The 27,425-nt window shown below is 34.2% G+C and overlaps 1 protein-coding gene across 23 annotated transcripts in view; it reads left to right on the top strand.

The window, feature by feature from the left end:
- The window catches only part of ADGRL3 (adhesion G protein-coupled receptor L3), a 748,795-nt gene that overhangs the window by 626,454 nt on the left and 94,916 nt on the right, over positions 1–27,425 (top strand). For all 23 annotated transcript variants that reach the window (XM_019743744.2, XM_019743750.2, XM_074324498.1 and 20 more), the window contains 3 exons: positions 357–479; positions 5,505–5,713; positions 9,540–9,716. In XM_019743744.2, the coding sequence (XP_019599303.2) occupies positions 357–479; positions 5,505–5,713; positions 9,540–9,716 (509 nt within the window). The remainder of the gene's footprint in view (positions 1–356; positions 480–5,504; positions 5,714–9,539; positions 9,717–27,425) is intronic.

The following is a 27,425-nucleotide window of genomic DNA, read 5'->3' as shown; positions in this document are numbered from 1 at the left end:
GATTACAAAAGGATTTTTTTAACTTAATTCATAAAACAGGGTAATATTTTGAAAATAAACAAAGTCAAAAAACAAAATATAAGGATTTGAGCTTGAGTTTTAAATTTTTGGCTTTATAACCCGTACATTTGTATTCTTATTTACCTGATTTTAATAGCTTTTATTTGCTTTATTAAAAAAAAATAAAAAGATACTAACATAATATTTTCTAAACAAAGGGTTGAACCACAATAAAATAGGACAAATAGAGCATTAATTCTAGTGTTTTGATTTCAGAATTATTTCAGTGATGTAGGAAATTATTTTAGCTTTGGAATGTTTCTCAGCAAGCAATGATATCTCTTTGCCATTAACAGAATTGGAAGTTGCAAGGCTGAGCACAGAAGGAAACTTAGAAGACTTAAAATTTCCAGAAACCATGGGTCATGGAAGCACCATTCAGCTTTCTGCAAATACTTTAAAACAAAATGGCCGAAATGGTAGGTTAGAATATAGGTATTTATCAAGATTGATAGAATTAAACTTGTCATTAGTGTGTTGCTTCTTGGCTTGGAATTTGAAATGTGCTATCCAAAATCTGCTATCCAAATCATTTGTCCTCTGTCTCCTCTCGCTCCTCTATTCTCATTCTCCTGCTCTTCCTTCTCTCCCACACCAGCAGTATTATAATGATATATGTTCTATAAAATTCCCAGATTTGGAAATTGTTCTGTTCCTTTTCAGTTGGCAGTGAAATATCAGAAACGTGAATATGAGAGAAATCAATGAACAACAAAATCCAGATGATCTGACTTTCTTCCTTGAAAGAAGTAACGTTCAATGAGTTGACTGATTTAATTTAACAATTTTTAATGAAAATTTTACTTGCAATTTTAAAATTATGTGTTTTTATTTTTCTTATTGACTTCGTTTTGTTTGTGTTTCTTTGTTTTCCCTTTGCAAAGCATACAGAAAATTTATTGTGAGGAAATGCTTTTGGGTCATGGAACTGGTAAATACCAATCAGTCTGGTAGTGGGTTAAATTCACTGGATATTGTTAAAATTAAATAATAATTTATCTCAGAGAAAGTATGTCTCAAGCCTCACTAATATTAATTTTTTCAAAACATTTTTTTTTGCCAAGGAAGTGAGATCCTTTAACCTGTTGGTGATGGGAAGATGAACCAAAGTCATAACAACCAACTCCAAGCTGATGTTTCATATCATAGGGTGACAATAATATAAAAAAAGAAGAACCTGTTAAGTAATGTCAAGAAAAACAAACTATATTTGTTGTCAGCAGAACAAAATTACTTATAAGTCTTGGAAATCTTATATGGCTGGAGTTATAAATCATTATTATGCTGCTAATTTGACAATGTGAATTTTGAGGCAATAGTAAAATTTTGTATAGAGATTCCTGTATTAGTTTCCTAACTGGTTACCCTCCTTCCACATTTGTCCCCAAAGAGCATATCCTATTGTCAAAAGTACATTCTGCAACACATGTCTTGCCAGTTTGCTTTGAGTTACACTTAGAATGAAATCAAATGACTTAGTTAGGCCTACCACATGCTACTTGGTCTCCTTCCTTTCTGTCTCATGTACCCACTGCACATCTGTTCTTAGCGTGTTCTCTGGGATCCACACAGTCTAGTCTCGATTTTCTTTGTTATTTAGATATAATTCACATATAACATTATACGAGTTTCAAGTGTACAACATAATATTCAATATTTGTATATATTGCAAAATGAACAGCACAATAAGTCTACTTAACATTCACCACTATACATAATTATATATTTTTTTCTTGTGATAAGAACTTTTAAGATTGACTCTATTTGAAACTTTCAAGGTATGCAATAGAGTATTATTAACTATAGTCACCATGTTGTATGTTATATCCACACATTTCATTTATTTTATAACCGAAAATTGTGCCTGTTGACCCCCTTCACCCATTTCTCCTACTCCTCTCCCCCTGCCTCTGGCAGCCACCAGTTTGTTCTTTGTATCTATGAGGTTTTTTTGTGTGTTTTTATAAGATTCCACATATAAATGTGATCATGCAGTATTTGTCTGTTTCTGTCTGACTTATTTCACTTAGCATAATGCCCTCAAGCTTCATCCATGTTGTCACTAATAGAAAGACGTCCTTCTTTTATACAGTTGAATAATATTTCACTGTGTGTGTGTGTGTGTGTGTGTGTGTGTGTGTGTGTCTGTCTGTGTGTGACATCCATGAACACTTACATTGTTTCCATGTCTTGGCTCTTGTAAATAATGCTGCAATGAACATGGGAGAACAGTGTATAGATCTTTTAGAGTTAGTGTTTTCATATTTTGGGGGCAAATACCGAAAAGTGGAATTGCTGTATCACATGGTAGTTCTATTTTTGATTTTTTGAAGTACCTCCATTCTGTTGTCCATAGTAGCTGCCACCAATTTACATTCCCAACAGTGCACAAGTGTTCCCTAGTCTAGTGCTGATTCTATTCCTCGATTTTGTTCCTGCATCTGACTTTTCCATTTACTTGTTTTTCTTTCTGAAATGCAATGTTTACATTTTCTTATATAGAAACTTCTTATTCCCTACTCAGTATAAATCTTACCTCTTTAGGAAGGCTTTCCTTATCTCCCTGAAGTTAGACCACTCTTTACCATTAACCATTTTATGCCAATGCTTCTTCATGGTATTTATTTATTCATTTACCACTATACAAAATTGTACCATATATATCATTATACCATATACACCATATACCATTATACAAAATTATACCATATATATATATATATATATATATATATATATATATATATATATATATTATGTTGCCTGCTTATTGTCTACTCAATAAACTCCATGAGAGCAGGGACCTTTTCTAATTTATTCATTGCGTTAACTCTAGTGCCTGATACATGAATGCGCTCACTAAGGATTTATCAAATAAATGTATAAACTTTCCGATGTAAAGCTAATGAAGATTGAAATATGTTTATCATAGTCATACGGTGTTCTGTGTCCATTTATTTTATTTACTAAATTAATGGTGTGTGTGTGTGCATGCGCGCGCGCGTGTGTGTTTGAAGTCACATTGAAGCATTAATTTTGGAGTGGAAAATTGATAACAATTGTATGTGAGAAAATATACTGATAAACAATATGGTATAACAGCATGATACTATCCCACAGGTGGAAATTGGTATGAATTGTCTGCCAGTCATAAACCAATTAAACATTGTTACTATCAACAAGAAAAATACATGGATGTTCTTAAAGTTTAGTCTCTAAAAGTCAATATTTGCATATTAAATCTAGAGGGAAAGGGCTGAAATGAAATGCTGCACTGTAACAGTCAAGAAGTATTTAGTGAATTACTATTTTTTTCTTCAGTACTATGTACAGATGTGAATCGGAAAATTGAGAATGCCCCTTTCCTTCATGTAGCTCCTCATAATCTCTTTGCTGGATTACTGCAAGGATAACAGATATCTCATAGAATCATTGAGAAGGCTGGAGAATCAGGCCTCCAAAAACATGCAAGAGCAAGGAGGCTGACAGCTGTCGGTACCATCCCACAGAATCATTGCTGTGAGATGTCACTGCTGCTAAAAGTGAAGCACAAGTGAGGGCTGCTGCTGCTGTACCTCTTGCTTCCTTGTGTCACTAGCTCTTCATATGAAGTTTGAGGTTCCTGCATCTTATTAGATGCATCTTGCTGAGGTGCCCAGAGCAATCTCTTTGCAGGGCAGGCTGGGAAAGCAAATGGATGTACATTTTGTAACTTTAAATCCCTAAGAGTAGAGAATTTTGCAAACATGGGAGCACAGTTTAGATGCTGGACAGCCCCCTCCACCTCAAACAATAATACATTAACATTTCTTTGTCTTTATTGCCACTTGACTCTCTGATTCAGAGACAAAGACTGACTTCCTTGTCTCAGTAACCACAGTAGTAAGGGCAGTACCTGTCATCGGACTGATATGAATTCATAATGGAAGTAAGACATAGGACTTCATTTTTTTAAGAAAGGAAATGATTTTTAAAAATCATGTTAAAAGATGGTTAATTTTACAAGGGATTACATGTAAGAGACTGTCATAAGGGAAAAAATAAGGTGGAAGGACATATGGAGATAGTGACCTTAAAAGAACATACATAATAATTGAGTTTTAACACAGGTAAAAATTTTGAGACCTTTTATATTTTTTAGTTGTAATTGAGATAACTTACATATACTAAAATGTGCAGACCTTAAGTGTTTAACATGATGAATCCAACAGTGTACATTCCTCTGTAATATATAAAATAACATATAAGTCTCTTCTGTTACCCAGAAAATTACTTGGTGCCCCTTTTTAGTCTGCTCATCCCCTCACCCCACCTGATGAAACTATTTTCTTCTCATTTCTATTTCTATAAACAAATTATGCCTGTTCTTAGACTTTATATAACTGGAATCGTACAATGTGGACTGCTTTCTGCCTATATTCTCTAAGTCCGCATAATATTTTTGGGATTCAGTCGTGATGCTCCATCTGGCAGTAGTTTGTTTTTCATTGATGCATAGTATATTCCATTATATGCTATAATTTATTCTCCTATTGGTAGGTTTTTGAGTTGTTTCTAGTTTGGTGCTATTATGAATAAGGATGCTATAAACACTCTTTTGTAAGTCTTTTTCTATGTGACTTTATATTTTCACTTATCTGGGAAGGGTAGATATGTGTTTAACTTTATAAAAATTGCAAAGCATTTTTTCCAAATAGTTGGACCATTTTATACTTCCACCAGCAATATACAAGAATTCTAATTGTTCCACATCCCTATAAACTTTAGTGTGGACAGTCTTTTTTTCATTTTTATTTTAGAGATTCTATTAGATATGGAATGGTTTCTCAATGTGATTTTAATTTTTATTTCCATAATTAACGTTGATAATTTTTCACATGTCTCTTAGCCTATTTTATATCTTTTTTTTTTCTCCTAGAGTGTGTGTATTTTGACATTTTAGTGTGGCATTTTACTCTTTTATATTGATAAGCAAAAATGCTTTATGTATTCATGATATAAATACACACACACACACACACACACACACACACACATATTTCCTAGTCTGTTTACCATTTTCTTTTTCTTTTATGGCTAGTGTTTCTGAGTTCCTAACCTCAAAGATAAGAAAGATATCCTATATTTTGTTACAGGAGCTTTATAGTTATGGTTTTTATGTTTATGTCCATGATCTATCTTTAATTAAGTTTGGAGTGTGGAGTGAAATAAGTTTTAAGGGTCACTTTTTAAAATACTGATTTGTAGTTGTTTCAACATCTTTTGACTTTTCTTTCCTCAGGAATGATTTGGCACTTTTCTTAAAAATAATGCTTTATTTTTGTTGTGTGTCTATAGTATGCAGATCTGATTATAATCTAATTAGAATTATCTAATTTAAGTGGAATGTAAAAAGTAATTAAAATTTCTTCCCAATTTCTAATTCACATTTGCATTTATTTTAGGAGAGATCAGAGTGGCCTTTGTCCTGTATAACAACTTGGGTCCTTATTTGTCCACGGAGAATGCCAGCATGAAGTTGGGAACAGAGGCTATGTCCACAAATCATTCTGTTATCGTCAATTCCCCTGTTATTACAGCAGCAATAAACAAAGAGTTTAGTAATAAGGTGTATTTGGCTGATCCTGTGGTGTTCACAGTTAAACATATTAAGGTAAGAAAATGTTATGCTAAGTATAGTAGTTCATATTATCTATATTAGTTATAGTATGAACACAAAATATATTAATTTTCTTTTAATGTTTTCTATTGTTTTCTGTATAACAATTAATTTTCTATTACGTGATAGTGGTATTTTTCTCTGAAATGAGGAAGGAGAATATTTCTTCAATATGTAAATGCTTATGGGAAAAACATTCATAGATTGATTTATAAATGCTTCTTCATAATTCAAAAGAGCTAGCAATATGTTCAGTAAAACTGGACATGGTTTCACATATGATTTTACAAGTAATTATATCTCTATGTGTAGATAATATTTTTGTGCATATACAAACATTGTATTGTAAATTGAGCAAATAATGCTAAAGACCATCTTTTCAGAAGTTGATTCTTTAGAGCAATTGACTGTGTTTTGTGTGTGTGTGTGTGTGTGTGTGTGTGTGTATGTGTGTGTTTGTTTGTTTTTTGTTTTTTTTTTAAGGTAAATTGGTTTGGGTTTGCTCTTATCTGAGCTTGAGTGATATAAAGCCTGAGTCTAGTGAACTGGGGAGGGCCAGCCCTGGTAAGGCCTCTTCCTAGATAGCATGTGCACTCCATCATAGCATTTTCAATTTACAGCAAACTTCAGTGGTTAAAACAAAAATGTACAATATAATATCTATAAAGAAATTGGAGATAAATGCAGGAAAAGGATGGCAAAATGATGCATTCCTACCAGAATGACACCTACCTAAAATAAATTGCCAACTTATAAATGGAATAGGTAAAACATGGTAAAAACATAGAGGTGAGCACATCAGGTTTAGAAACAGGAGTTGGAATCAGTGTTCTCAAGGGCACTGTAGTGTACTTGCAAGAATCCTAGAATAAGAAAATAAAATGTCCAGGGGAGGTACTTTTGTTACAGACCACTGACTCTAGTTCAAGACGTGTGCTGCTAATACACTAGTCACTAATCATTTGTGCTATATAAACTTAAATCACTTAAAGTGAAATAAAATTAAAAGTTCAGTTCTGTAGTCACACTAGCCATATTTCAAGGTCTTAATAGCGCACGTTGTTAGTGGTTACAATATTGGATACCACAAGTCCAATACATCATCACAAAAAGTTCTATTACTGCTGTTCTAAAGAAAATCCAGAATGTAGGTGACACTTGGAAGAAACATTCCTTATATACATCTAGCTTTCACTTTTGATATCCTTCACCAAGCCACCTATGATGAAGCACTAGGAATGAAGACACATGGATGAAACACAGTGCTAGCTTTTTTTTGTCTTTGTTTCTTTATTTCTAAGAGCATATAGCCCTTTCACCTGGGAATGTCCCTTCTTTTGAATTAACTGCTAGGATCACTTACATTATAAATAACCAGAGGCACTTATTGAGTATAACTGGCCTAGAACACAGCCCTTACTCAGTAATTATCTCTGCCAACACAGGCCTTAGTTGATGTAGAAGGCAAAGAAATAAATCAACTTCCTGGCTTCCATGTCTTTCCATATGGGTCCAGAATTGTCTTTTAGAAGCTAAATTGCTGCACTATTTCTGAATATCACTAACTTATGCGGTTACCAAGTCCTCTGTTACAAAGGTTTGGCCCCCGAAAGATTTCCAGGATGGAATTTTTAGTTCCCTGCCATTAATACTCAGACTAGGACTTAGTATCAGAATTAAGCAGGCTTTCTTTTGCTTCCCCAGATTGTTTCTGTGTGTGTTTCCAGACTGACTTCTTTGCTTTCTCACTTTTTTCCAATGATTGAAAATAAAATTGTTGCAAATTGCTTTTTCAGCCCTTAAAGTCCTGTTTATAATCATCCCCGTCATGTTTGAGACCATCAATGAGGCCTCTTCCCAGTCACTGTCCCACAAAGAGATTGTTCTCACCACCAGACGGAGTTATTTCCTCATTAAGAATTTCTCTCACCATCTCTAAAATTTCCAGAGACTACTGTAACTGTGCGGTATAGCCTGTGTATGAAGTCCTTTATTACATAAATTATACACTATTATATACCACAGAACTAAAACCAGAAACACATTCTTCTCTCCAGGTTTAGCATAAATGTGGCAGTGCTTACCTTGGCCAAACAGACTCTGTCTTAGCGGACCAAATAAACATAACCTAGTAGTATGACTACTAACTCTGCTGCATCAATATGTAAGGCTATTGTACTTTTCAACCATTAAAATCTTGACGCAGTCACTAAGTCAACAACATTAGAGAAGTCATGATCTGTGATTTTGTTTTTAATTATCTTAAACCTTATGATCACAAAATTTACAATATTGTGCTGATAGTTTCTAACTCTAATCCTTCTACTGAGTTGCTAAAGCACCGTTACTAATCCCACATATACCATAATAGCACAGTTGTGTTTTTCAATAGCTGTTTAAGAGACAGTCCTGACTGATAACTTAGTCGGACTTAGGAAAGAATTCACAAGTAAACTTTGCTACTATGTCTTGCCTCACTAAATTTTAAAAGCATCAGACCTTATGGATCATCTATAAAACGTGAGAAGTGTTAAGTATTTTTAATTTGATATTATGCATGAAGCACACAAAACTGTCTTTCATTAAGTATTATAGAAGGCAACAGTTTAGACACAGGGAATTTTAATTAAATAGGCATAGTTAGGACCAAGAAGATAAGGTGGATACTGCCCGTTAATCTTCAAGCCCTTGCCTTTAACAAGTTAACGAACACAACTTACAACACAAGCGAGTCTTGCTGCTCTGAGACAGGGAAGAGAGTTCCTCGGTGTTTAAACATATTGCTCTAAGCAGTTATGTAAGTATATATATAAAAACAGTCTCCTGCAGGTTTTGAGATGGCTTTCACCATTTCTGTGAAAAGTTGAATATTACTAACCTAGTCCAATCATATCTTTAGAAGGGAAAACAGTGATAGCACTTGCTAAACCAAAATTACCATCCAAGTTCAGAAAGTTCATCATATTCATTGAACTACAAGCTGATATTATTTAAATCAAAACTGCCCAAAATAAATATTCTGTCAGCCATTCATGACCTGAATTCTGATGTGTGAGATCAATTTAAATACGGAACACATAAAAAAAAAATGTCATGATACATTTCTGCTTTATAATAAATAAGGCAGTGGCCAGCTATTTCTCATTAGTAGTTTTTTGAGATAAGTTATCAAGTCTGCCCTTTACGAAGTTGTTTTTTTAATGCCAACAAAGATTGTTTTTGTTCTAGGGTTGCTCTTCTCGGGATTCTCCAAATATTCTATCAGTGTCTCCTCTCCCCAGGTGATGCCTTTGTTCTTGTTGGCATCTATGTGAGAAATTCCAGTGGCCTGATCTGTCTTTTACCCAAATAGACTGTGGATATTTGGTCCCGTCTTATGCTCATCTTCCTTTTCCATACTATGGCACTGGGCACACTTCTGAACAAAATTATTCTTGTCCTTTGCAGTATTATCCATTTTTAAATTTCTCCCCCGTTTCATGTGATCCAAAGGTTCCTGCTTACAAGCTGGACGTCCCACTCTGTTGCAATTAACTTCCTTACTCAGTGTACTTTACTTTACTATGAAATTAATAGATACGAGGTTGAGACATTGGTACTAATATATTTTTTCAATATTAATTTTTGAAAAAGTAAACTCACATCTAATCAGAGGGACTAAACAACAACATGTATTCAAATTCAAATAGGAAAACACTGGTAGACATCTCCACAAAAATTGGAAAAGTGTATGAAGCTGTGTTGATGTAAAGAAAATGTCGACCTAATTTATGTGATCATAAAGTAGTTATTGGCTTTATCGATTTTTTTCCCCCTGTAGCAATCTGAAGAAAATTTCAACCCCAACTGTTCATTTTGGAGCTATTCTAAGCGCACAATGACAGGTTATTGGTCAACTCAAGGCTGTCGGCTCCTGACAACAAATAAGACACATACTACATGCTCTTGTAACCACCTAACCAATTTTGCAGTTCTGATGGCACATGTGGAAGTTAAGGTAAGATATCTACCATAAAATAAAAATGCATACAATCAGGACACTCGCTATAAAAGATCCTAACTTATGGCCAGTCTCACTTCAGAGCTTTTCCACTTTGGTAGTGGTTTTATTCAGGAATTCTCTCTCTGGTGTTCAACCCATAACCTCTTAGATGATTCCAAGAACTCTTTTTTTTTCTTCTATTATCCATGTAGTTCCTAAAATTGAAGTTTGCTTATGAAATAAGACTTTGTTCATAAAATTTCCCTTAGTCGCCCCTGCTTTTATATTGTATGAATAAATGTCACACCTCAGGAAGAGGGCAAATAGGACTCCAGAACCAAAGGGCAGTATGGTAAGGTTAGGAACTGGAATCTGGTATGTTGAAGACTAAGGAATTATGTGTGGGATTGAGTCCTGTCAGAATAATTTAAGAAAGCTGCCTTTAAGTACAATGCATGGTAATGCAGAGGGCTTAGACATTCTAATAGAATATCTAGGGTTTTGTCCATTCAAGAAGACACTGTCCTAAGGAAACATCCAGATAAGTAGTTTCCAAAGTCCGAAACTTCACTAACTGGGCTGCATCAGCCTTTTCCTGGAAGGACTCTGGCTGTCATGATGGATGTGAAGAGGCCTTAGATTTCAGATATATTTAGGACATAAAAATACAATGAACTTCTGAACTTGGTTAGAAATTGATAGATGGGATAATAACAAGAAATTATATACTTGTGAATTCTCTTCTCATCTCCCTGATAATAAATGTAGAGGAAGTATCACTGTCCAACATATTTTGAAAAGGAAAAACTATAGCAAATATATATCTACCTGTTGTCAATGAGCCAAATAGTTTCATCCAAAATTTTCTTTGGCACTGTTGAATTTAGAGATGGTATAAGTATCCCAGAGGGAGACCAAATGCAAGCCCAGTTACACCTTAAGAGTAAATTGCCGTAGCTGTGTCAGCACAGTTCAAATTTTGGTCTTTAAAGAACTACAAGTACTTTTTGTCAGAGCATCACAAATTGATCTAGTTTAGCAAGATTGGCTACACGAACAAATGTTAGATTTAAACTTGGAATGTGTTAGGATGGCTCTGGGATTCTATTTTCAGTTTAGGGAATAAATTCAAACACAGAAAAATGGATCATGTTTCAAGCAAAAACAAAGTATCATTTTGCTCAGTTCCTTGCATGATAGCCTCTACTCAATCTGTTATACAAGAATCCTGACTGTGACCATTATTGTGTGTCAACAAGAGATAAAATAAATGAAAATCAATATTTTCCTTTAGCTTTCAGTCACACAGTATATATCTCCGGGATTTCTTATATCATATACTCTTGTGATTGCCTAAGTCAGTCCCATTTTGATCTCACCACATGATGTTGACACTTGAAAAACAAAAAAACAAGCAGGCTAATAGACTAATGTTGAAAACAGAACACTAATTTGTTTGTGCACAGTGAGAAATACAGCAGCCAGTTAGAATATATATTCATGTTTGCTAGTTGTCACTTTCTAACTCTGCAGGAAAATCTATCAAGGAAACAAAGTTATATTTGAGAATTTTTTTTTTTTTTCCAAGTCAATGTCCTTTCAGTCTTAGTTGTGGAGGGCACAGCTCAGCTCCAGGTCCAGTTGCCGTTGCCAGTTGGAGGGGGCTCAGCACACCATCCCTTGCGGGAGTCGAACCGGCAACGTTGTGGTTGAGAGCCTGCAACATTGTGGTTGAGAGCCTGCACTCCAACCAACTGAGCCATCCGGGAGGCAGCTCAGCTCAAGGTGCCATGTTCAATCTTAGTTGCAGGGGGCGGAGCCCACCATCCTTGAGGAATTGAACTGGCAACCTTGTGGTTGAGAGCCCACTGGCCCATGTGGGAATCGAACTGGCAGCCTTTGGAGTTAGGAGCTTGGAGCTCTAACCGCCTGAGCCACCCAGCCGGCCATATATTGGAGAATTTTGCTTGCCAATCTTAGAAAGAGAGCAAAGAGATTGGCCAAGAAATGTTGATAGCTATTGCTATTAAGCTGTGGTGCCCTGATGAATGGGGCTTTCACTCTAGGGCTCTACCTGTGCACTGAAGTGTCCTTGTCTATCAACCGTGTCACCTCTCCTGTTCATTCAGCACTCCCTGCATTATTTTATTAATATTTTTGAGTACCTGAGTAGAGGTATTGACATATTGCCTGCTACACAGTAGGTTCTCAATAAATATAACTTCCTCCTTCCCATCTGTCAAAGGTATCACTAGATCCCAGCATTAAAGTGAAGCTTCTGGCCCTCAAGGCAATAACGTTTTTGAGGGGGAGTCAAGGCAGAGAAGTGAAGGTGTAGTCATACTTGTGATAAATATTATAATTGGGGACTACACTGTGATTGAGGGACTCAGAAGGGTATCACATCCAAAGTAGGGCTGTTCAGACAGGGCTTATCAAAAAAGCTCTGAAGGATGAGCAGGATGTACTTATAATACGGTAACACGTGTGCCGAGAATTTGTGTTGAACACATTCTTGCAACATTTTCTTCACTTTGTGTTGGGTACACCATTGTCTCTTATTTCTTTCTTCCCTCAGCAACTGGCCCTTCTTAGCTTGCTTTGCTGCTTCCTCGTCATCTCTGTGACCTCTCATTGCTGCTGTGGCCCAGAGTGTAATCCTACATGTAGCCTAGGCACCCTAAGTTCTTTCTCCCCAGGTGATCGCGTATGGTCTCATATGGCTCTAACTATCAGCTCATGAGTCCCAGATTTCTATCTCTGTCCTTAACTACAGATTCAAGGATTCCACGGCTGCCTTGATATATTCACCTAGACTTCTACTGAGTGCCACAAATCCAGAACTACGCTGTCCTTCTGGTTCATTCTCAAAAAGCAGTTCTGTAAGCCTTTTAAAAAGTGAATCAAGTAGCTTTTACCTTTGATCTAGTTTGAAGGGTTCGTCTCAGTAAGAGCAAAATCCCAAATCCTGGCTGCATTGATGGCTCTTGCCTACTACTCTTCCTCTGCTCACTTGGCCACAGCCACAGCAGCCTAACTGCCTTTCCATCAGGTGTGTGCTACTTTGACCTGTGAGTGTCCTTCCTCCTATGCCCCAGAGAGCCACCGGGCCAACTTCCTCATCTCCTTCAAGTCTCTGCTCCAGTATCACCTTCGCAAAGAGGCTTTCTCTGTCCACTCTACTTAAAATATCAGATTACTTTAGCCCCACACAATACTGTGGGGATAAGGCCAAAGAAGTCCCTGGCCTCAGAGAATTTGTAGTCTGTTAAGGGAGAGAAAACTGTTGTCGACATAAGACATGTCCAAACCCATAGAGAATTTTTATAAGAGTTAACTTGAGGCAAACTGACATCATATGCTGGGGAGCAAGATCTCAGATGCTCTGGAAAATAGCAGTTTTGCAGCTTTTATGCATTTCACATTAAGGAGGGAACTTAAGGAAGATTACATGGGGGTGGAAGAAGGCAACTGGGGAATTGGATTACAAGATAATTAACAAGATTACGTGGTCTCTTGAGGGCGTTAGGACTTATTTCAAAGGTGCTTTAACCTAGATGCACAGAAACAGTAGACAGGACTTGTTCAAGGCAAAGATAAACCTTTTCCTAAAGAAGTTATATGCCTGGGGCGTGACTACCCACCATGACCTGCCCACTTAGGAATTTATAATCAGATAACCCTGTGAGGTTACTTTCCATAGGACCCCTTTTTTTCATCCACAGTATTAAGACTTATTTTTCAATGAGGTGCTGAAAGATTTTATAGCTAGGTCAATTTAGCAGATAGAACATGGAGGGAGATGCTTCCACCCCAAAACAGCTGGTTAACTACTTCTGAGTTCTCCCTACTTCTATTGTCTAAGGAAATATTTGATTGTCTTTTAGACAGAAAAATAATCATTACATATATTGAGGTAATGTAATTTTATACTAAACTGCAATAGTGTTTATGGTATTTTAAAACCTTTCCATTACTGGATATCATTGACAGGTTTATTTGTCTGTGTTAAGCAGAAGGTTGAATATGCTAAATTGAAATCTCTATCTCCTCTCTTACCAGTAATTCATTTTGTGAACAAAATTTGTAAGAGGAATATTTTAGTGTATAGGAGAATAAGTTTCAAACTAATAGACTAATTAGCATTTCTACTATGGTTTTGTACGGCACTGTAACAAATGCTTTAGAAAAGAGTCTGACAGTTTATATCACCTATAACTCTTTATTCAAATTATAATTCTTTGGGAGACAAAACATAAAGTCTTCCTACTCTCCTGTCAGTTCAACTTGACATTGATGTTTATTATCTTTAAAATGCTTCACTTTCCTTAGTTTGATGCTTACACCTCTCTCTCTCTCTCTCTCTCTCTCTCTCTCTCTCTCTCTCTCTCTCTCGTTTATCTTGGTATATCATATTTTCCCCACCTCAACTTCACCCGTGTCCAAGTGTAGGCATGGATTTTGCTATTTAAAATCATTCTATCTCTTTCTTAATTTAGTATTGATTCAAAACATTGACAATTTGGAAACTTTTAATTGCATACCATAGATTCAGTGTATCAAATATTTTATAGTCTTTTTCTATGCCAGAAGAAAACATGAGGTAGTTTTACATTGCAAGGTTTTACAGTTGTACGTGAAAGGAAGTACTTATTTTTCAAAAAAAATATTTTCATTCTTGGAAGTCCAAAAAGAAATGTTTCTTCGAGCTTAAGAAATGATTTTATTAGTGAAAGATAAAGTGTTTAATATATGAGGTTAAGGGTTGTACACTTCCATTCCCAACTTTTTGTGCTAATTTTATATTTTGCCATCTATATAGTGTGATGGAATTGAGGTGGAGGTAGAAATTAAAAATCATTATTAGTATATAGTGCTATAACCAGTGTATTTACTTAGGTAAAAAAGTAGATGACTGGCAAGTTGAATACTCTCCAAATGTGGAATCTTCCATAAAAAGAAAATGCTTTCAAAAATGGTAAAAAAAAGTCAAAGATTTTTTTTATATTAGTTATCATGAATATAAACTTTATATTTAAAAATTGACAACCTTTTAGAACCATGAAAAGAGGAGAATTATTCTTGGATTTTCTCATTGAACGTTTTATAATGATGTATTTCCTCATGGATTTATTAAAATTTGCTAGTATGCTGTTTTATGTCTACCTCGTCCACAAGACCCTCAGCTCAGTATGTTGGGCAGAGAGAAGTGAGAGAGCCAGCCTTCCAGATTACCTGGGGAAAGACTCTCCAGGAAGATGGAACAAAAACAAGACCCTGAACCAGGTCCTTATGTGTTAGAGGAACTGCAAGAACAGTGTCATTCTCAGAGAGGAAATAGTCAGACAGAAAGCATTTTAGCAGAAAACAAATTAGAGCGTCTATAACAGAAGGCCATGTACGTCATCAGAAGGGCTTTGGATGCGGGCTTTACTTCAGTGCAATGGAAACTCCACAGTAGAATTTTGAGCAGAGGAGCAGCATGATCTTTCATGTACATGTGATATATATTTCATGTTTTACATCTACCAATTTGATATATATACACACATATATATATGTGTGTATATATATATATATATATATATATATATATACGTATATATATATATATGTGTGTATATATATATATATATATATATATATATATATATGTATATGGAAATCTACTGATTTGATATGTATTTATTAAGAAGGAAACTTCAGCTGTGCCCAGACACTAAATGACATATATATATATATATATATATATATATATATATCTTTTAGTGAGACTTTTTTTCCACAATGAAATTGTTAAATTATAGATTTTTAGGAAGTTATTATTAAAAGTATGTATAACTTCACAGCTCTTCAGTATGTTGGTTACATAGACATTGTGAATCCCCACAATGTCGGTATCACCAAATTCAATTTTAAGTACTATCATAAATCAATACAAAGTATGCACAATCTTTTTCATTGATTGGGTTTCTTCTTTATTAGATGATTTTTAGCATTAACTAACAACTGAAATATATATATTTATGTGCTTTCTAAAAGTACAGATTAGTTTTTCCACTGAGAAATATGTTTTGCAAGGTAGCTCATCTGGATGTATTTTAGTCCCACATTTATTTATTATGGAGTCCTACATACCTAGACCTAAGTTTGTAACAATTTAACATCTTCTTGAGTTGTTTACATTTTTCTCCAGACCAAGAAGTAATACATTTATTTTACTGAATAAAAGAGTGACAACTACCACCTTTCTCAACTGCCCACACCCCTCCCCCTGTACCAGATACTTGCAAATACGTATCTTTAATTCCCTAGGTCAGAGACAGTATTTAGAATTTTATACCACTTGCAAGCAATGGGCAGGAAACTGGCATTTCAAAATATGATATGGCTGTAATGGGACAATTTTTTCCCCCACGACTATGGCTCCTGAGCGTCACACAACATCAATCCTAAGACTTTTTTGAACAGATAACAAGAAATGAGTAATACTGCTGCCATATTACTTTTGCCCCATCCTACAGTGGATGTCCAGTTGCCTACAGCCTCTTTTGTTTCATTTCTGATAAGTTGGTATGAGTAGGGAAAATTATTGAAGTTTGAAAATTATTAAAAAAAGAGGAAAATCTTTGGATTCTCCCCTCTACTTAACTCTGCGCAGGACAGGGAGGAAGAGAGGAAAGTAAACCTATCTAATGATAGAGAGAAGGATACTCTTTGCATCTGTGTTTGAGAAGAGGAATTAGCACCTAGATCATGTTATGTCTTTTTATGTTCATGAAAGGAGGAGCTATATCCCAAATTAGCTATAGAAAGAATACAGCTGAAATTATTGCTTTGGAGAAAAATAAACCATTAAAATTATTTTGTTACCTTTTTTTCACTCTTTAAAGAACTTCTATAGAAAAGTTGAACAAGTGGTACAATAAACACTGATATAACCTTCTTCTGAATTCACATTTTAAAGTTTTGACACCTGTAACTACCAGTTTTCTGTGTATGCCTGTGCATATATATGTTGCTGTATCATTTAACTTTTTGAAAGTAAATTGCTGACTTTATAATACTTAATTCCTAAATCCTTCAGCAAATATCATAAGAACAAAGACTCTCTCTCTACCATTAACACATACAAGGAATTTAACATTAATTAAGTGCTATCATATACTACATAATCTATACAAAAAAATTTCAATTACCCTAATAATGTCCTTTATAGCCTTGTTTTTTCCATGCAGGGCCTAATCAAGGATCACACACTGCCTTTAGTTTCTACGTCTCTTTTGTCTTTTTTTTAATTATTTTTTTATTAGTTTCAGGTGTACAAAACAATGCAACAGTTAGACATTTATCATTTATATCCCTCACAAAGTGGTAACCCCGCTCCCCCAATCTACTACTCCTCTGACATCGCACACAGCCATTACATTTCCACTGTCTCTATTCCTAATGCTGTACTCCACTTCCTGTAACCATATATATATATATATATATATATATATATATATATATATATATATATACACAAAATTATAGTTGACATTCATTGTTCAGCTTCAGCTTCAGGTGTACAGTGCAGAGAAAGACAAATACCATGTGATTTCACTTATACATAGAATCTAAAGAAAAGAATAAATGAACGAACTAATCAGAAACAGTCTCAGAGACATAGAGGAAAAACTGAGGGTTGGTAGATGGGGGTGGGGGATAAGGAGGAAGGTGAGGGGATTAGAAAGCACAATCAGTAACCACAAGATTGCCAAGGGGATACTTAAGTCAATTTGGGGAAAGTAATCATCATCTTCTTTAACGTACAAGTCTCCCAGCTTGTATTTATTTCCTAAAAATGCCATTTTGTAGAATCCAGGTCATTTGCCCTGTGTAATGTTCCAAAATTGCAATCTTTCTGATTGTTTTCTCATAACCAGATTCAGGTTAAACGTATTTGGCATATCATGTAGGAGAAGCTGTGTCTTTCCCATTGCAACAGGAGGCCTCTTACAGGAGTTACTGAGTTTGATCACTTAGTTAAACTTACATTCTACAGGAACATTGAACTTTTTTGTAATTAAGAGGAACCTGTGGAAACATTTGAAAACTTAGGTTTTCTTAATCTCAGTTTCTTTTATTTAATTGTGTTTAGTCCACCCTTTATTTGTTGCCTGCCATCTTTGTTGACAGGCAAAATTTACAGTCTAATTTGTAATCTAGGTTAGTAATCAGCAAACTAAGTATCTTGGGAGAAATGTCTTATCGTTGCCCTAGAGGATGCTGTGGAAGCACCTGGGGAAAAGCCTTAACTTGACCTTGAGGGTCAGGGAAGTTGCTGTAGATGAAGTGACACAACTGCTTAAGCAAAATGAGAATGACAGGGTTGAAGCAGCATGAGATAAGGCTGGGTTTTTATGGTTTTACCATATATTTTTTCAGAAAATTTTATATCTTAGTATTAATAACATTCTTCTGCTGAATGTTTTTATTTCAGGGTTGTAGCTGAGCTTTTAAGCACCTGCAGTGTTCTTACACGCAGCTTGGGTCCTTATCCTATCAGTGTTTAGGTTCTTTATCATCTTCAGTAAGTAAGCTTGGCTAAAAGTAGCAGCTGCAGATGTATCTGCAATTATAGTGAAAATATTTTATAAGAAATGAGTAAGCCAGTTTACAGAGATTCTAAAAAAGTGGAAATTGGGTGAGGACTTCAATCCTCATGTCCAGTAATGATACTGTTTTTTAAATGTCTACTTACATTGTCTCATTTAATCCACAGAATCACAATAGATATTTTCATCATGGTTTATTTGCCCAATTTATAATCTTAAGGGAAGTTGAAATAAGAATTAAAAGTCAGGAGATTCAGGATCCTGATTCTAGCTCTTTAAGTAATTGGCTCTTGTCCTTAGGAAAATCATCTGAACTTCCTGTCCCATTACTAATTGGTTAGATGGCACTATTAATTTTTTTCTAATATTATCTCAGGATTATTTTAGGGATTGAATGACGAAATTAGGTTGAAAATTATAAACTTTTCTGAAAATAGGATTTTTAAATTTTTTAATTCGCTATTTGCTTCACTGTCCTTAAAGATCTTGAAATCTTGATCTGGCGGGGGAGACAGTAATTTATCAAATGTTAAATATTTAATTGAGTTTTTAATAGTAAATAATGGTTTATCTAACTATACTTTTCCTGAAGAAGAGAAGTTTCGTCAGTGTTTTGCCTCGCTTTTCAAAGTGAGACTTTTTTTCCCACAATGAAATTATCAAATAATGGATTTTTAGCAAGATATTATTATAACTACATATAACTTCACAGCTTTTCAGTATGTTGGTTACATAGACATTGTGAATCCCCTCAATGTCGGTATCACCAAATTCAATTTTAAGTACTATCATAAATCAATACAAAGTATGCACAATCTTTTTCATTGATTGGGTTTCTTTTTTATGAGAGAGATGATTTTTAGCATTAACTAACAACTGAAATATATATATTTTTTATTATTTTAACAATAATGGCTCTATTCACCCAATTTACTCGTGCTTCAGAAAAATATAATCAACCAACCAAGCAAAACAAACGAGTATAAAAATCTTTTCCATCCTAATGTTCTAAAAAGATCCTCAATTGCTTATACTGTTTTTAATAAGAACTAGTTGATACATTTACTAACTGTACTCAATTTTTCCAGATCATTAAATTTTACCTTTTTTTTTTTAACATTGATACTATTCAATGATTGTTTTTGTTTTTTCCTGGTGTGTTTCATTCCACTGTGTCTAGTAAATAAAGTAATAAAGCTAGCGAACTACTAGACTCTAGGGGAATTAGGCAAGATTTTCCAGAAGTTATTTATGTAACTTTCTAAGATAGTCAATAAGGTCAACTTGTATAAATAAGATTTTAAAAGCATTTGAACAAAAATATGGCTGAACTAAACCACTTTTCCTGTCTTGTTATAAACAATTCAAGGGGCTGCCAATTTACTTTGTATATCCTTACAGTGTAAGCATTGCTATTTAAAGATCTTTTATGGTTGGTTACTTGCTAATTTAAAAATCCAATTCATGGAACCCTTAAGATGTTAATTTTGTAAAATTTAATATTAGCCCTACTTATTTTCTGTAGGCCTTTGAGATAATTGTCCCCAGAGTTAATATCTGGAATACCCCTACTCTGTTTAAAATGTAATACATATATTCAAGAGAATGGAAAAAAAAGAAACCCTAATAACTACTTCCTTATACTTATTCCTGAAGTTGCTTTAGCTAAGAAAACCGAATGAAACTGAAATAATGGACTAAAATTGGGCTATGTGTATATGTGTACGTGTATTGTGTACATATGTATATTTATATTTACATTCTCTTTCATTCAGTTTCTGACACATGTTAGGAATCCAATGAATATTCGTAGAATGAATATACCAAACTTTGATATTTTTGGCTTGGTGTAGTTCTATTTGTGTGCTTTTTATAATCTAGTTACGTGAAATTACTTTCTCTTTTAAGCCTAATTCAATTTGTCTCTGTTTTAAAACTTTTCCTTCTCACTGTGGTAAATTTATCTTTTCTTACCTGCCAAGGAAATGACTCTAAGAGAAGAATGATATATAAACAGCAATAAACACATCTGGGTAATTCAACTCTGGCATTTCTATGATTCCCTCTTGTTAAGCTTCAGCTCCTCTACCGCATTTTATGTCACTTAACCCCTTTAAGAAGCACTTTCAAAAATCGTGTGTGTGTGTGTGTGTGTGTGTGTGTGTGTGTGTGTGTGTGTGTCTTTGTGTGTTTTAATGTAAACACTTTTAGGAGAAGTCACCCATTTTTTCTAAGAATCAGTAAATTTGCTGAAGGCGTCCCAGGAACCTTTGTTTTAACACAACCACTGGGTTTAATCATTGCATTCAAAGGATAGTCAAGAAATTTTCACCCATGAAAGCCTGGCTCTTTCCAGTTCTAAGGAGCATAGTATAATCAGATCACAAGTGGTAACATAGGAGAGGATCTGTGGTACTCTCCGCTGTTAGTGAAGTTGTGAAGAGCATGGAATATTTGGCCACCAGTCAGGGTGATCAACATTTTAGATAGCCAACTGGGAACAACACTACCAGATCAAAAGTGTACTTAATATGTAACAAATAATTCTACACATGTGTGTTATTACTACTCAACAGTGACAATTAGTAGCATTCAGTCTTATAAGAATTTCTTCCCATCTCTCCAAAAAAGGTCATCCACTTTGCATCTATAGTCTTGTTTTGTTAGACCACCTGCTTGTTAATTAGTTCTTTTGCATTTGTGGATTCATCATATCGACTATCAATGTCCCAAATGTTCATCATTTTTAAGCACTTCCAAGGACATTGATGTCAACATAAGATAAAATGCTATCATAGATAATGATGTTAAAACATCAAGGTAATTTTGCTTTATGAAATCTAGGTTGGATTCCAAACAAGTTACAGTTTTACTAAAGAAATGAGAAAATCCTCTTCGACTCGACTGCCCTTTCCTGTGATATATATGTATGTATGTGTGTGTGTGTGTGTATATATATATATATATATATATATATATATATATATATATAATTTATTTATTTATTTATTTATTTATCTATTTATTTTTGGAAACAGTCTTAAATCCCCAAAATAAATCGTGTTTTTCTCTCTATGAGTTTTTGTCCTAACCTACACAGAACTTCATACGACTCAAGTAGAGTCAGTTCATCTTTTTCCTAGGTTCCTTGCCTCCCCAGAGCTCATCAAACAGTTTTGGAGAAACATCATATATATTTGTTGTACTGTAACCATTTTCTTCATTTTCATCTATTATATATTTCAATATTAGAGAATGAAATTCTTCTTGTTTCATACTCTGACAATCTGATTTTACAGAAGGCTAATACTTGAACATATTTTCTATGGTCAGCCCCACTGATGACATCTTGTAGGTACATGTCTAAAGAGACTGTCTCCTTCCATTTCTAGAAAGTTAAAAACTCATTAAATATTTCTGTACATTTTGAGAAAACTAAAAAGTGACCCAAGATTTCATTATGAAACTTCATTATCACAGGTAATCAAATCAGACCCTATTTTAGCAGCCTCATCTACAAGATGTATGGGGCATTTAGTAAGTAAGGACTCTTCATTTTCTTTTGTAAGAAGTTTATAGGCTGAATGGAGTTTTCCAAAATTTACATTTGCACCATCTGTTGAATATGCAGATAGACAAGCAAAGTCTGCTTAAAGCTGGAAAAGGTGTCAGCAATCTTTTGTTTTGTCTTCTGAAGTTTCAAAAATCTATAGAAATCAAAAGATGATTTGAAACTTCATTTTTCAAATTAAAATATCTCAGAGGTAGTGGTAACATTTTGTTGCTATGACTAAACACATCACTTGATATACTAAAGAAAGTATGATAATTAGTAAAATCTGACAGAATCAGCTCTACTATGTGGAGCCAAAACTTTGGTCATCAAAATTTTCCCTTCGTTTGCTCACAGGACAGATTATTTGCAAACTCTGAATCAGGAAAAGTAACTTTACTCAGGTGCATAGAGAAATAAAGGGAACAAAAAGATAATGTGTGTTTATTCTTGTGGTATACTCAAGCTTATTCCACAATTATTAATTTCAACTGTGCATTGATGTCCTTTGGGGGAAAATATTTAAAAAACAAACAAAACAAACAACAGCAACAAAAAACCCTTGTCTATCTCATGCTAGACTTCTGAGATTCAGCCTCTGTGTGAACGATCACACCACTTTCTCTCTCATGCCAATTCCCAAATTCATTTCTGTGTGTTGTGCAATAGGCTCTGTTTTGGTTATCTCTTTAAACTAGTTTTACATGTCCTTCAATGTACCTTTAAAATTACACCGGTGTTTAGCATTCTTTTTCAGTAGTATTATATTACAGTAGTTGTCAGTTTTATTAATAAAGATTTGAAAACACAGTCACAATACTTACAGTGTTAAAAATTAAAGTAGCACAATCTTGATATGAAGCACAACAGTTAATGCAAAGTCAAAGAAGAACTCAGGATCACAAATTACTGCAATTGCTTATTTAGGTCACATCACTCAGAGTAGTGCAACAATAGATGATCCAATATTGAGAACGGCAAATCGTGGCTGCCAACCTCAATAGTAAGGGGGAAAAACAGCAACAGTCACTAAGGAAGGTGGATAATTGATCCTACATCCATTTGACACTAAAAATAGTGTTGCTTCCAGCCTCTATTTTCTAATCTGTCATATGAATTTTGTACTTCCATACTTCTGCACCCATCTTTGATCTCTGAGATTTTTTTCATGTCTTGGAGAGAGCTTTCTCAGGATGCAAAAATGCAATGCTAAAACTAAGACATTTCTGACCAAACCTGGACAGTTGGTCATCCTACCACGAATCCTATCTCTACTGGATCCTAGTTTACTGATTTTACATAAATTATTTATTCTCTGTACCTCTGTTTCTTCATCTGTAAGTCAGAAATAATAATAGTATCATATCATAATGTTTTCTACTATTAAGTGAGTACCCTAATAAAATAAACACTGCTAGTAGAATCTGACATTTTTAAAGATATGCATTAGCTCTCATCATCATCATCACCATTATCATTGTACTTCCCTCAGAAACACTAAGCATAGAATTTTCTATCTGCATAGCTTCATCCCCTGCCCTCACCCCAGATACTTTATAAAAGACCTCAAATACTCTTAAGATATTTTTTTTTTCTTATTTACTTCTTGATCAGTTCATGTCTTTTAAAAATTTCTTACTGATTACTAATCACTTTTTGGTTCATCAAATTTGATTTTTTTTTTTTTTAACCTATATCTGTGTTTAATTCTCAGCTACAATTAAGATACTAAGTTCCCACATTTTCTCCTACTCCCTTTTCTCTTTCCTTCATTATGGTTGTTGCAGATCTTATTCATCAAATATAGTAGTTTGTAATTTTTTAAAAAATCAAAACAAGAAAATCTCAGTAATTTAGGGTGTGCTATGCTATGCTTCTGATACCAAAGAGATTTGCTGAATAAGTTTTATTGACTCCAGAGGATAGTTGGATATCAATCAGTGTTTTCGTGTGCTCTTACTTTGCCAGTGTTTTTCTCTTAGCAATTAAAGCCTGAAATAGATTAGATTGCATTTTTTCCCTCAATTTGATACAAATTTGAAAATTGTTCCTGAGTTCTTTTGGTTAATTTAGTATAAAAATCATAAGAAATGCAGTCATACTGTTCTTCTTACTGTTACTCCACTTTGACCTTTATCTTGTTCTAAAATGTAAATCCTAATTTCCTCAGACCACTGAGCTCTTTATTTTCCCAGGCATTTGAGGGGTGACCTTTGTGTTTGATGACATGGTTCCCAAGAGTTAGAGCGATGCTAAGAACTTATTTCACAGAGTTCACACCACATTTATCAGAAAATAGGCCTTTCGTAACCCTACTGGCTTTCATGAAATTAATGATTCAAACCAATGCTTTAAAGCTTATGTGATAATTAGTAGCAAACTTAGTTCTCATCGGTTTGCAACAATAATAATAATAATAATTTTAGCTATATTACAAATATTTCGGAACAAGATATGTTTAAGAGGCAATTTACAAATCATATTATTGTGCTTTAACAAATCCAACTCAACATTAAAATAATACATTATGATGCAGAAAGTAAAATAGGTCCTTCATAATTACTTGACCAGAGGTAATAATTATTATAGGATGATTGTTCACGCAAATGTCTGGAAAATGCAACTTTCTAAAAATATGTTTGTAAAAAAGAATCTTCCAGAGAAGTTCAAAATTAATTCATATGGTTTGTATCCCATCTGGAAACACTTATGCAGTTAAAGTGAAAAACATTCAAAATCTCATTTTCCATATTGTTTGCTGACTTCCTTTTTGGGTACTAAAGTTAGAAATATCAAGATTTCCACAAGAAGTCTGTCTGTACTCAGATTGATTTATTTTTTAAATCATGAGGCAAAAACACATTTCCTTATTCCATGACTTCAGACTTCGTTTCATTAAATGTACTTATCGGTATATTTTAGAGTTCTATATTGACAGTGATTTCACAAAACATCATTGTTTTTAGCTATCTTTTTTCCACCAATGTGGTACTCACCCCTTTGTGATATTTAAATTATTCAGTAACCCCCATAATAATAGGACAAAGCATATTCCTTGAGGTAAAAGTAAAAGGAAAAAATTAGAAACTTCTCGTAGTTTTTACAAAGTATTCAGCATTTTATATATGAATAGAATCATTGAATTTTCTGAAAGTATGTTCTGATGAATCATTCTGTGTGAAGAATTTCTCTCACACCTCCCTCTTCTCTTAATTTTCTTGAAGTTTTTGATTTTTTGATTATTTTTATTTTTTGTGAGTTTTTCAAGCATTCTTTGCAACAACTTATCTATGGTACAGACTCTGGAAAAAAAATTAAATCTGTATCTTTCTTTGCTACTTGATTTGTCTTTTTGTTATAATTTAAGGAAGAACATATCGATGAAATTGAGTCCTTTGTGCATTATTGAAGTCATAAGCACAATTGTGCAGTAATGAAGGTGAAATTCAGATTCTAAAGTTAAAATCTGCTCTTTTAGATACTTTGGGCATTTTATCAGTAGCACAAATAGTATTTATAATTTATCAGTAGCACAAATAGTATTAATAATGTAAACTAAACTGTCAATGTTATAAAGTGAAATTAGGTAATTCAATAGTTGGTTGGAATAGTGTTTGGTGTCCTTAGTTGGAATAGCATTAACATTTACTATTATTACAGTTATTATTTTTTCTGATTCATCCTGTATCATTCCTACAGACTTGATTATTTAAATGAAAGTTTTTTCAAACATGAAAAAACCTCCAGAATGTTTCCAGATTAAATGGGGGGGGGGGGGCGATATCTGACTTTTTTTTTGCCTTCACATATATTATCCTAATTACTTATCACAGTAACCTGAAGACTCAGTTATTTTATCTCTGTGTGTATGAGGCTTCTGATAGTCAAAAGGATAAGTAGTTTGTTCAAGGTAATATTTGCAAAATTGGTGTGAAAAGGTTAAATTCATGTCTATAGATGTTAAGACTTATTCTAAAATTCTTTTACTTCCATGCATAATTTTACTTCCATTGTCACAATTCTTTGACACGTTGACATTTCAACATATCTTAAGATAGTATGGTGTACCAACCTTCTCAGTCTCCACCTCTAATTTTCTTTAAATTTTACTCAATATTTGAGAGTAAGTGGTTGAAGAACCAGAGTCCCAAAGACCGCAAGGGGCAGCATACTACAACTTTTAGTTTATAACCTAAATCCATCATAGAAGAGGGGGATAATCAAAGAGTGATTTATTTATTCATTCAATACATTAATTGTTTATCCATTCTACGGTAGACGATTTTTATAGGAGCTGGGAATACATTGGTGATCAGGAGCGATAAAACAACTTGTTATTTCAGAGTGCATATCTAGTGGAGGACAGAGGCAATAAACAAGAAACATCAATAAAATACATAGTTTATGTAAGTGTTAAGGAGAAAAAATAATTTAGGAAAAGCAATAGAGAGAGAATGGGGGAAAATGTTTGCAATTTCAGATAGGGTGATGGGGGGGGGGGGCCTCTGTGAGAAGGTGACATTCAAATGCAGGACTGAAGGAGATTAGTGAGTAAGCTATGCAGATGTCTTTTGAAAGAGCATTTTAGGCCAAGGGAACATCAAGTGCAAAAACTGAAGCTAGAATGTGCTTGACATATTGAAAGAATAGAGCAGGCCAACTGGGGTGGAATGAATTGAATAAAGGGGAGAATAGGAAACGATGCACAGGGGTACAGTACAGATCTTATTCTTTGCAGATCTTTGTAAAGACTTTGGTTTTTATTTTCACTGAGATGGATGGAACACATTGGATGATTTCATCAATGAGTCATATTATCTGACATGTATGTATATATATATATATGTATATATATATATAACATGTCATATATACATATATGTCAGATAATATTTATGTGTATATATATATATATATATATAAACTCTATTCTGGTGAATATAGAAGGGGAATATGAGAATCAAAGTACAGATATCAATTAGGAGGCTATCAAAAAAAAGATCTGATGGCTCCAACCAATTTGCTGCAGTTGAGGTGATAAGGAGTGGTCAGATTCAGAAGGCAGGATCTACAAGATTACCTGATGTAGTAAATGCAGTGTGTGAAAGAGAAGAATCAGTATGGCCAGAACACCTCAAAGAATGAAGTTACTATTTACTGAAATGGGGAAAACAGAGGGAAGAGCAGATATTGGGAGGGTGGGGAGTGGAGAAACAGAATAAGATCAGAGTCACAGACTTGGACATTTAATATTTGATAGCTTTTTAAACATCCAGTAGAAATTAAATGGGTGCTAAAGCTATACTAACATAAGAGGGCTTAACTCTAAGGCAATTTGGTCTAAGTGGAGTGGGATTGTTATAATCATTCAAAAACAAATATTTATTAAGCATTTTTGTATGTGTCAAGCCCACTACTAGGTGCTGGGATATATTAATAAGATAAAAGATTTAAAAGATGTCAAGGCACATAATGGTATATAGTTGGTGTAATCGGTGACTGAGTTATATAGTGCTCACAAACGTGGAACTTGGTTAATAGAATTACTTGATTCATGATCACATTGGTACA

The sequence above is a fragment of the Rhinolophus sinicus genome, linkage group LG02, assembly GCF_036562045.2.
Source record: "Rhinolophus sinicus isolate RSC01 linkage group LG02, ASM3656204v1, whole genome shotgun sequence".
NCBI classification, from domain to species: Eukaryota; Metazoa; Chordata; class Mammalia; order Chiroptera; family Rhinolophidae; genus Rhinolophus; species Rhinolophus sinicus.
This window is presented reverse-complemented; position numbering and strand designations above follow the sequence as displayed.